Source organism: Corvus cornix, chromosome 3, assembly GCF_000738735.6.
Source record: "Corvus cornix cornix isolate S_Up_H32 chromosome 3, ASM73873v5, whole genome shotgun sequence".
NCBI classification, from domain to species: domain Eukaryota; kingdom Metazoa; phylum Chordata; class Aves; order Passeriformes; family Corvidae; genus Corvus; species Corvus cornix.
Window position 1 is genome coordinate 100,058,310 of NC_047056.1, and position 12,296 is coordinate 100,070,605.

General features: G+C 47.9%; 1 protein-coding gene across 4 annotated transcripts in view; it reads left to right on the forward strand.

Moving 5' to 3' along the window:
* GRHL1 (grainyhead like transcription factor 1) overlaps positions 1-4,325 on the forward strand; it is a 41,461-nt gene extending 37,136 nt beyond the window's left edge. For all 4 annotated transcript variants that reach the window (XM_039568085.1, XM_039568087.1, XM_039568084.1 and 1 more), the window contains exon 16: positions 1,137-4,325. In XM_039568085.1, coding sequence (XP_039424019.1) covers positions 1,137-1,251 — 115 coding nt within the window. In that variant the 3' untranslated portion in view covers positions 1,252-4,325. The remainder of the gene's footprint in view (positions 1-1,136) is intronic.
* The last annotated feature ends 7,971 nt before the right edge of the window (positions 4,326-12,296 follow it).

Below are 12,296 nucleotides of genomic sequence, written 5' to 3' on the forward strand. Positions count from 1 at the left end.
ACAACTGCCTAAGAACATGAACACCTTTTTCAGACCTGTGGGCAGATCTGCTGTATAATTCTTCCATGCACTGCAGGTGTGCAAATGCCATTTGCAGTTATGTGTGTGTGCACACAATGTACACACATTCCAACATCATCCACAGCTGAAAACTGGAAGACTATAGGAAGGGTCCTATAGAAATACGTAGTCTGACTTCTGGGTAAATACAAGTCACGGAACCTCTCTGAGCTAATTGTTATTTGAACCAGAGTTGACCATGTCAGAGGAAGATGAGTTCAGTTTGTTAAAAGACTCCCAGTGATGAAGAACCTTCTTCAACCCATGTTAAATTGTTCCAGTGGTTGACTGGGCTCACTATATCTGCATTTGGCTACAATTACTAGACCCTGGTTGTCTTTCTGTGGGCTAAATTGGAGAGAACTTTGTTGTGAAGTGTCTGTTTCTCACAGAGGCCATACTTCACCATCTTTTTATTTTGTAGCATAAATAACTGAGTTTCTGAACATGGTCTGATTTTGTTTTATCTTTTAATTTCTCAATAATTTTCTTGGGTTGTCTGTAAGTCACTTTGGTCTTAGCCCCTTCTCCAAAGCCCTTCTTGCCAGAAAATTACACCCTTCCAGGGTTGTGCTTTCATAGCAGAATTACCCCACCAGAACAGCTGCAAAAGTTTAGAATTTTTGATATCTAAACCACTGCTAAGCACAGCTTTTTGTGTGTGTGTGTGTGACCTTTCTGGCAAGTGGAAGAAGTGGCCAAGCATGGGTACTTTCTTCCCTGCGAGCTCTGTAGGGTTTTGTGCTGATAGGTCATAACTGACAAGCAAACCCAGTCAGAGCCCCAAGTGCATGCAGCTTCAGAAGGATTCTGCCAGTTCCAAGATCTCTCTCCCTCCCTGGTCCAGGAGCCAGATTTAACTCTTTCATTCAGACTCTGAGAAGTGTGGCTGCCAGCCTTGATGGCACATTTGGGTAAGGACGGCCAGATCTGCTATGGGAAACAATGAGTCAGAGAGAGATGAGCAGGGATCTTATGTTACCCTTGGGCAGTCCAGGCTTTCTTAGGTTTGAGGATGCCTTTGCTCTCTTTGGCATTTAGAACTGTAAAATATCTGATCTATTTTGTTTTTCCAGAATTCTGGTCAACATGGATGATAACATTGTGAAACACTATTCTAATGAAGATACCTTCCAGCTGCAGATTGAAGAGGTTGGAGGATCTTACAAGCTCACTCTGACTGAGATCTAAGATCACAGATCCTCTGTGGATTTTAAACAAAGGTCTCAAGTGAGCATTTTCCCATAGTTCAGTATGTTGGGCAAAACACTAATCACCTCCAGAAGAAAGCCAAGTGTTTGACTTGTTCTGGGAGCAGAGCAGTGGTTTTGCTTAATGCATTTGTGTTTGTCTTCTTGCTCATGACCTTATTTGCACTTGAAAAGGGCAAGCAAAGATTGGCAATTAAATGGAGAGCATGTATATATTTTTACTAGTGTATAAACCACTAGTAGGTACGGGAGGGGAAATCTCCTGGAAGGTGGCCTTTTAGCCTGGTGATGTCTTATTTATCTATTCAGTAACCATGTTTGAGCCCGTTATCAGCTAATACCATTTTACTGGACTGTTTTCTGCTAGGGAGAGCTGCAAAACTACTAATTGATACTAGTAGGAGTTGCATGCAGGTTGGAGAAAAGTCTTTATAATGTTTACTTGTGACCAGGGCAGACTGTTGAAATCACTCTTGTTGTTTGGGGGGAATGTAAAACTGCCTTGCTTATGAAGAACTCGCCTTAGTAACTGTGTGAACTCTCATCAGATGAAGCTATATTGTATATAAGTGCAATATATTTTTGAAGGTTTGTAAATGTGTACATATAAGCGATATATAATATATATAAAATATGGTGTTCTGTATATACCGTGAATATATGCAATGAAGCCCATCTAAAAGGATGCCATATACAGAGAAAACATATTTAACGTAGATATTTAAAAATGGACAAACCCTTATCATACACCAAAGGTGAGCACACGTTTGTACATTCATAGAAGGCACAAGAGACCTGCTTGTTAAACATGGATCTTCCTATGTGGAAGGAAAAAGATACCGGCTCTCTCCTAAATCCTCATGCACAGGCAGGCAATGGAAGTCCTGGTTTCTCTCATGAACTGCCACTAAGTCCTGAAACAGCTGTGTACTGCTGTCCTGGGAGGTAATTTGGGCCAAGTCTGAGAGTTGGGTCACAAGAGGAGCTGAGCAATGCAGTTCTCTTGAAGTCTCGCTTTTGGGGGTCAAGAAGAAGGTCTCCTGGAGGGTGGTTTTTTTCTGTAGCAGTGTACTTAAGGCTCAGCTGGATGCTACCCACACCAGCAGCTCAGGCTGGATGAACCCATGGGCTGGAGCCAGCTTGCAAGGCCTAGAATGTCAACAACTGGAAATGCACAGACAAGGCTTTTGAGAGAGGAAGGGGGCAAAATGGCTCAGCAGGCCAAGTGTTAGCAGCGCATAGGGCCTGCAAGTAGATTATGCATTCTTGGTGTCTGTGCATACCATGGACCAGCTGCTGAGCTGGAGAGACCCAATGGGCACAGCAGGCATCCTGAGACCCAGCTGGGAGTGCCAGACACCTCCAAAAAGTACTGCTCTGTGCTGTTTGCTTGTGTGCATGTGCTTATGAAGGAAAGGCACCCTTTGGTTAACAGCAAGTGAGAGAGGAGCATTTAAAGGGCAGCACTTGGCTCTAAGGCAAAAACCTCCATTACATAGTGAGCAGATGAACGTGAGTGCCAGGTCCAGTGTCAGAGCTTTAGTTAGGGATCTGGGTAATGAAAGAGGTTTATAATGTTTTCAGACACTACAAAGCTGCTCATACCTCACCTAGGACATGAAGGTCAACCTGCAAAGACTGGAGAAGTAGTCCGGAAAAGTAGCACATGATTTTACTTAATAATTAACGATTCTACTTGATGGTTAACAAATCGTATCCTACTATTGTTCAGCTCCATCATGGTGTTGTTTGGAAGAGGAGGGCAAATGCCATGTTGAGTTGATCAGCAGGAGCATGACTTGCAAGAAATAGGAGACACCCCCCTGCCTTGGCTCTGCTTGGCATCGCTGAGGCCTCCACTGGAGCACGGTGCCCTGTCAGCAGAGCTGAGTCCTTGCAGATGTCTCAGACAGGTCAGACCATGTGGTCCTTCAGCCAGAGCTTGTGGATTCTGAGGAGGATGGCCTGCATGGTTTAGCTGGTGAGGGGTCATGTTCAGATGCAATGGTTGAGAGGAGCAGCCTCCCAACCCATGGAAGTGTCATCCCTATTCATGGCAAGCACAAGCAGTAGTGGGTGTGAATCGCAGAAGTTCAGGCTGGGTGTCAAGGCAGTCTTCTCTAGTGAGAAGAGGAGGTTGCCCATGGAGGCAGTGGTTTGGCACCAAAGGTCTTCAGAGCCAGGCTGGGCAAAGGTATCTCTGGACTGTCAGAGGTGTAATTGATTCTCCCTTGGTGGTGAGTCCAGGTGACCACTTGAAGTCCTCCCCACCTTCTTTTTTAATGGTTCATATGAAATACAGTATTTTGGAATTTGTATTTGGATCACTCCTGAGCTGGTTCATTCCATTACCCATTCTCTTCCCTCCTCCTTTCTTCTTCTCGTCCATTGATGAGCCCCAAGAGAGGGTTGGCAATGCTCTGGGCACTGCGTGCTCCCCTCTTTGCTCTGTGGCTGGAGTCGAGCAAACTCCACATGGATGCATCTCTGACTGTGGGCTTGCGGCCAGAACACGTGGGCTGGAGGCCAAAGGAGAGAGGCTGATGTGCAGCACGATGCTGGGGAGACTTGGCCAACGCCTGCCACCCCATACAGGAATCCACTGCCAGCACAGCAGCCACAGGACTCGTACCCAGCCAGCACCAGCCTCCTGCCTGGGCTTCCCTTCAGCTGTCACGGGAATAATTTTACTATGGCAAGGGAATTTTTTTAAAAAAACCTGATATATTGAATACATATCTATATATTTACACATTTTTATTGAAAATGGAGGTTTTATTGCAGAAACTTGGTCTAGGGTCAGGGAAGTAGATTTAGAGTCTCCATAGAGGTAAGATTGACATGAATGTTATTTCTTTTTACTGCTTAATGAAGTATGTGAACTAAATCTGACGATTGTTTTCCACTATAAGATATTCTGGGACACGGGTCTTATAACAGTAGCAGCAATGTCATGTATGTTTTACGAAACTGATTTTTTTTGTTTTGCCTGCTGTTTTTTAATTGAAAATGTATTTTAAACCAAGCTATTAAATTTTATATGTTCATTTCTAATGATGAGTCATTTATATAACAAATGCATCTGCTCTTACCCCTTCAATTTTCCTTTGACAGGGTATCTATAAAACCCTGGTGATTGTTTCCTAGTTTTTCCTTGCAAAAGAAAACAATCCTTGTGCCAGCCTTGCTGTTGTTATTCCCACATAAGAAATGGCCACCCTATTCTCAGCTGCTTTATTCCAGCTGACCTCGTTCAGTTCAGTGCATGGGGAAGCTGTACAGCATTTGCTTCCATAGGACCCTTTCCTTTGGCAGGAGAGCAGAACATCCGTGGGTAAGATCAGGTGTGTAGCGGGACCACCAGTGAAGCTGCAGGCATTGACTTTCCTAAGCTGAAAACAAAATTCATGCTAACATCTCCAGGATAATCCTAATGCCATGGTGTCTGGAGTGGTGTTCACCTCCTCTTTTTCACTGTCAGAAAATGTCTCAACAAGCTTTTGCTGTAGCTGGCTCCCAGCCCCTGCAGCAGTTGCTGTCCTGGAGCAGCTCCTGTGCTGGCATTTTCCCAACCTCCAGGCTTGCATCAACATGCTGGGGGCTGGGTGGGGAGCAGCATGGGTGGCAGAAGATTTGTGGGATAGGAAAAGGCCAGGAAAACTTCAGTTTATTTCCTTACTTATTTGTAGTTCTTGTGCAGGGTGGCAGAGTTTGTCCCAGATGCAGGAAGATGCTGCAGTGCGTTGTGACTGGGTGGTGCACCAGTGCTGGGGGATGCCCTGTCCTATCTCCACCTGAGTTTGTGCTTGCTGGAAGACTGGGCAGAGTTTTGCCCCATACAGTTGGTGTGTGGCCATCAGCAAACCTCAGCATGAGACAGAATCTGCTGCAGGGCTGTCTGAGAAACAGCTGCTACCCCCTCTTCCCTGGCAGTGTGATACCACCATTTTCCTCAGCCTTCACCTGGTGTGTCTGTGTATGTCTGCACCAGCAGTCCCTCCTCCTGACACCTCTCAGCCCTTTTCTACTCAAGTGAGTTTAAAGGAAGTGAAGGTGAACCCCCAAAGGTGCAGCTCTGAGCTCCCCAGGCAGGCAGCCTTACATGGAGCTCCGTGCTTCTTCCTGGGGCATGACTTGAGGTTCTAATATTGAAAGCATTTAGTTAAGCTTTTAAGGTCTGACCTCTTTTTGTATGGGAAAGCTGAATTCTGCATCAGCCTCCAGCTTCTTGAAAAAAGTTCTTCAGAACTTTTGTCTAACCAGGGTTTGCAAGAGCATGGAGCTTACATGCTCCTCTGTTTGGTTGGTTTGTATTTTAGATCACTGGATCTATTATTACAATTAAATTATGAAATATTAGACAATATTTAGATGATGCCTCAACTAGATTAACTGATCTAATATATGAGTTCTCAGAACTTGTTTAGCTGCTTGTCCTTGGACTAACCTGCCATACGACTGGGTAGCTTTGCATAGTTAACAGTACTGCAGAAGGGATGTTTGGCTTTTTTCCTCCCTTGGCTAGTGTCAGTAGCTGCTGTGGCTGGGGTGGTAGCAGGGGTTTTGGCACGTCCTGCAGGGCAGTGCTCCCCTGCCCCATCCATCCGTACATGCCTCTGCATGCAGCTTGTGGATGGCTGGTGTGCCCTCTGGCTCAAGCAGGATTTGTTTTGTCACATCTCCAGCGCGGGCAGGCTGCACATGCATGTCCCAATACCAGCTGGTGACCAGTGTCAACAGCACTGAATCTGTGTGTCCCTGCTGCAGCGCTGGTCACCTCAGGTGGCATCCTGAGCCTAGAGCTGGCCTGCAGGTTAGTCACCACCACTGCAGTTTGGGAACCACGCACCAGGCAGAGGAAAGGTATGTGGCTGAGCCTGGCAGCAGCTCTGACAAGTGGGAACATGGTGGGAAAGTGTTTAGATCTCTTGGGGATTTGTCACGGGGAGGAGAGACAGCCCTGGGCTCAGGGATTGATAGCAGTGAGGGATGATGGAGCATGCTGTGCGTGTGGCTGCTGCCACCAGGCTGAAAACAACAGTGTAAACTGGAGGGAAATTTGGAGAGGGTGAAGTGACATGGGGAAAGGTGAATGGAGTCCTGTGGTTCCCCAGCACCAGGGAAATCAAGTCCCTTGACTCCTCAGTGCCCAGCAGGCGAGGAGAGCTGGGTGGGTGCAGCCCCAGCTGGCAGCACTGGCCCTGCCAACCTGTTGAATTTGCTCTTCCAGCTTCTGAGCTTGGTGATTTGGGATGAGCGGGGCGCTGTCCTGTGGCCACTGCCCCGGAGTTCAGATTGAACCAACCTGCCTGCTCCAGCCATGGGAACGTGCCCAGCCAGAGCCCAGTCCCTGGCTTGAAGAGACATGGCTGGAGCAGCAGCTGTCTGCAGGGACCACTCTGGGAGCAATGCTCAGCCCTGCTCAGGGGGTGTCTGGGATAAGGGCACAGGAGTGCAGGGACTGGTGCTGGCTCTGCTCAGCAGCTGTGCCAGTGGCATAGGGGTTGTTGCCAGTGCTTGGTTTGGTGATGCTCCTAATCTTGTCATGATAAGGTTTGCTTGTTTGGTTTTTTTTTTTTAAATAGTTACGTGAGCTATTAATAAGTAAATAAAGGAAAAGGGATCACACAATGGTCAGCTTTGCAGGTCGTGTGCCCACAGTCTTTGCTGCTTCTTGCTTGAAATGCTTTGAGCCTTTCAGCCAGTGCTGACCAAGGGCTTTTGGGGAGCAGCAGTGCTGGGTCCCCCACCTTGTGGATATCCTAAAGGGCCCTAAACCACCCCTTGCTCTCCCACTTGCCTCTGCTCTGTGTGCTTAAAAAAGAGCCCAGGCTGCAGGCAAGAGGCTGGTCGAGACTTGCTGCCTACAAAGCCCCAGGTCAGGGTAATGCCGGAGACAAAAGGAGACAGTTATAAAATCATCGATGGCAATCTAAAAGAACATCCATTGCTGCCTGAATCACCCCCTGCTGTGCTATGTGGCCATTCCCAAGTGAGCTGGCACTTCATGGCAGTCCTGTCCAGAGCATTGCCTGCAGGTGACCCGCAGCCCAGCCTTGGGGCCAGCTGAGCTCTGCCCATGGGGATGCTGCAATGCCTTGGGCTGCCCAGCCCCAACAGGGGTGAGGGTTTTGATGAGAGAAAGGCCCAAATCCACCTTATCTCCTTAGAGGCACAGCTTGTCCCTGCTCTTCTGTACATGGCTGCAGGGCAAGGGACCACAGTGCTGCCCTATTCATGGCCAGCAGCACCCCTAAGACTCCATTCTGACTTCCATTGTTTTTTTTCAAAAGAAAATTTTGAGCCCTCCTCCAGGACTGAAAAGAAAATTTGAAAGATACCTCATGAGGAAGAAAAATGAAGATGATGATTTTCACCCTAAATCACTCTCCTTCACTTTTTTTATTCCTTCAGGTCCGTCTTTCAATTCCTAAGTGCTGGGGGTTAATTATGCTCTTCAACGCCATCAAATCATGCCATATTTAATTTCTTGGTGGAATTTTGCCCCATCACCCTTCTTTGAAAACCCTCTCTCTCTGATCCTCAAGGTTTTCTTCACGCTGCATTACATCTACCCATTACCCTGCTGTTATTTTGCTCTAAAGGTACATCTTGAGGCTTTTATATTTGAGCTCCCTGACGACAGCGCTCGGGTGGATGTAATCCAGCGTGACAGAGCGTGTGAATGCCATAAAGTGCAGGGATAGCAGGTGGAAGTCTGGCCAGCAGGGACCTGGCTGCTGCAGCAGCACTGGGATTTCATGCCCTGATAAAGGGAAAAGGACTTGACCTGAGCTGGGGAACAAAATAAGCTGCCAGCTGGGCAAGTCTGTGTTTGGCACTGACTGGAAGCCCAAACCATCAGGTTAAGATATTCAGGCAGGTTATTCATAGCTCAGCTTACTTCGGTCAATTGCTCAGGAGAAAAGGAGGGGTGGTGCTTGTGGGGCAGAAGGAGCTGTGGCGAGGGCTCAGTTTGACCATAAGGCTGGAAATTACTGGGTGTGTGGGGAAGGTTTTGGGATAAAAGCAATGTTTCTCCCCAGTCCAGAGCCTTTCCCATCCAGCAGAACTGCAAACTGTGAATGTTCAGCCTCAGACTGCTCTTCACAGGTCACTGCATGGTTGGAGCTGGAAGGGCTGTCTGGCACATGGTCCCCCTCCTTTGCTCAAGCAGCCACCCCCAGCCTGCTGCCCAGCACCCTGTCCAGAGGGTTTTTGAATATCCCTAGAAACAGAGACACCACAGCCTTTCTGGGCATCCCAGTTCTGGATCACCCTCACAGAGAAGTATTTCCTGATGTTCTGAAACTCCTCCTTGTTTGTGCCTTTTGTCTTGTGAAGGTATGTGCTGGGTCTCCTGGAGGAAATAATACCAAGAGATCAGAGATGAAGTGGTGATGGCTGCTTCAGGTGAGCTGCAGCCATGGGGAAGAGGTGCAGCAGCCCAGAGGGGGGCATGCAGCTGGGGGCATCCCTGGACAATATCCACCCCTTGCAAACGCACCGCAAGACATGGTGCCAGCTCAGTTCTCTGCTCTGCTGGCACCGTGGAAGGATAACCAAGGGGAAAGAAATTGAGGGTAAACAGTGTTACCTGTACTCAGGGAGGGAAAAGAGCGCAGCTATGCACCCAGAAGAGCTGCAGCCCCGAACTGGAACCTGAGTTTATTTCACATTAGTCATCTTCTTGCATCTCTTAACATCCTGAAGGGGAAGTGCACACCCAAGGCTGACGTAAGGATTTACCCATGCTGGGGAAAAAAATAGGGACTCCTTGTCCTTTTTATGTAAACAGTGTAAAACTAACTTGGAAAGTGCTTTTGAAGGGAGGTATTAGGATCTGCACTGTGCAAGGGGAGCTGCAGCGAGTAAGTCTAGGCAAGCACTAGTTACGAGAAAAAGCATCAAGCTGGCTGGATACTTGATCCAAGCCACAGGCAGGGTCTGTTCTGCAGCTGAGCGAGTGAATGGAGCCGGCTGAGTCATGTATGACCAACAATGCTGCTAAGGAAGCATCACAACAGCAGGAATTGCAGTTTTCCAGCTCCTCAGCTGGGGCAGGGATGGGATGTGGCCACTGCTGGGGTGAGACACCTCACTTTAGATACTAGAACAGGGATTTAAACTGTTAACTCAATTGCTACTGACTTCCCCCCCAAAAAAGCTCATAAGGTGGCTTTTTTATTTATTTAACTATTAATGGAAAATGTATTTTTCAGCAGTAAAATCCTATACTTGGTTGTGTCCCTCAATATATATTTAATTCAGCATTTTATGTAGGAGGCTGATCAGGGTATATAATCATTGGTGGCATAGTTTGAGTGCAAGCACTAAGGTGGGGGAAATCACCCTTACAAGCAATTTCCTCAGCCCATACTGTCCTTTGCTTTGGCTGTCATTTACCAGGGACATGTCCTTGTCCCTGGATTTGGTGTCTGTGCTACCAGCTGCAGCTCTTCTCTGGCCCCCCAGCATTTGGCATTGTGATGCCCAGTGAGACAAATGTGGCATTGGAGAGGGACACAGGAACTCTGTCACCCGTGAGGGAGCACGGGCTGCCTGAGCTGGAGACAACGTGTCTGTGAGAGCACAGCTGTTCTGCCCTCTGGGAGTGTTTGGGGAGGCAAAGGAAGGTGTCAGATGAGCAGGATGCAGATCCTGCAACCAGGAGCAGAGATGGCAGTGGGCACAGCACAGTCCAAGGAAACTCGAAGAAGGTGATGGTGTAGCCAGAGTGGTTGGTGAGGAGTTTATTTATAAACATGATGGGTTAGCAATCACACTCCTGTTTGGATGTGTGTGGTGTGACAGCTGGCTGCCATGGGGAGGACCTTGCGCAGCAAAATTCGCAGTGCACTCACTCTGACACAATTTCATACGCGTATGTTGTTGTAGGAAGCAGCAAGCAAAGCTGAGCACGCAGAGCAGGGCTACCTCAGCTTTTGTCTCTTGCTCACCTACTGCAGACCCTGTGCATCTGTGAGCAGCAAGGGGGGCAGACCACACTCCCACTGTGCTGGTGGCCCCACAGCCAGGTTCTTCACCCTTGGCCAGAACACATCCAGGGCAAGCAGGGCTGAGCCTTGGTGTCCATGAGGATATCCACATGCAGGAGAGCAGCAGTTAGAGGCATGTTTGGTGCCAAGGACAGTGGCCTTCTCATCTGTCCCATTCTCTTCCACACAAGCCTTGTGTTTACTTCTGTCCAGGGTTGTCCTGCCTGGTCTCCTGCCCCTGCTCAGTCCCCTCATTTGTCTGACTTTCAGTGATGGTCAATAACTGCAATCCCTGATACTGACATTTTTACTGGGATGCTCCTTATTCTTAATATTTTGCCAGGAGAGGGCCAAGAAGGGAGAGGGAGAGGCTCGTTCTGCAGGGCTGAGGGAGGAAAGCATAGGAGATGCAGTTCCAGGGAAGAGGAGGAGATGGAAAAGCTGCAGAATGGATGATGTGGAGCAGGGATATGTGACTGATTAATTCCCCAGGAAGTGCAGGGTCAGGAGTCACCCTGGAAGTGCGTCGGGGAGGGTAGCAGGGATACAGATAAGGCACTAGACCAGAAATAACACGGACTCTTACTTTAGGGTCTGCTTAGAGACATGACCTCAAGCAGCAGCAACCTTTCATCAGAAATCTAGGTCTGGGATGTCTTGGCCATTCCCAGGCACATAAGAAGGGGCCATTCCCAGAAAGGGGTGTTGGGGGAAACTTTTGAAGGTGCTCAGTAGTGTCTCACATTATCAAACAAGAGGGGGGACAGAGACTGTACATCTGAGCCATGCAGAGAGCCCCTCTGATACCAGCTGGGTAATCCAGAGCCAGTCTGAAGAACAGGAAAAAGCAGGGTCTTAAACAAGCCCCATCTGGTGTCAAGAAAGACGACACATGACAAGACAGCAGGACACCTGTGACCAGCCACAATCCCCACCACGACCCAGAGCCCTCCCTGGGGCTTGGCACCATTCTGTGCTCGGTGCTGCACAACACTCGGGTGCCCGTGGACAATGTCCCAGGGGAGATGCCAGGGTTGGTACTGGGGGAGCCATTGCCAATACCAGGCCACTGCTGCCCCGTGCGGCTCCGTGGTACCAATCACCCCCACTAGGAATGATGTCCAGTGGTCCAGAAGTTGGTCTCTGGTCACACAGGATGTCTTCCAGCACCTGAGTGCTGCATGAAAACAGTGCAGGGTTGTTAACATGTGGAAGACAACTCAGGATGAAACACATGTTTGCACATAGGTTTGATACCTGCCCCAGCAAGTCCTGAGATGACCAAAAGAGGGGAACATCCATCAGCATTGCTAATGCTTTAATACACTGTGCGTCAGAAAATATGTACAGGCTTAGCTAACAGTAGTGCTGAGGTCAAGGGAACACTGAAAACAATGAAGATATCCTCTTAAGCAGAACAATAAATAAAGAGATGTAATTTTAATTTTTGCTAGTATTTGAATCCATCTCCTGGTGCCACTAAAATAGGATCAGGGCACAAATAGCAGCGGTAGAAAAAACAGATGGTGCACTTGAGCAAGCAGATGGTGCACTAGCATGTTACACTTATCGCTGTCACTTTTTTATTTCTATTACAGTGGACCTGTGGACAGTCCACACCTGTAATCAATATTTGTGGACTGGATTCTTTTAGTTCAGTAAACACTATATTTCACATACTCATAACAAATCTGTTTGAGTGGTGATTTCTCCCAGTAGTACTGCCAGGGTTCACGAAGTCTTCGATGCAGTTAATATTTTTTCATGTAGAAACATATTTTTGGGAGTGAAGAAAAAAAATTGGCAGCATGTGTTTATTCTATCAGCACACTGGGTCCAAAATAGAGCGGGAAACAGTTTTTGTGGTTCTTCTCTTAAAGCCTTTCCTTTTGTTGTAACCTGGCTATGTTTTCTTATGCTGTGCTGGCTGCTTCTCTGCTCCTTGGATGCTTATCCACGCACCAAAAGCTCAATCTGCTTCTGAAAGCGAGTATGAAAGATGCAGGCGAGGAAGAATTTGACTTTT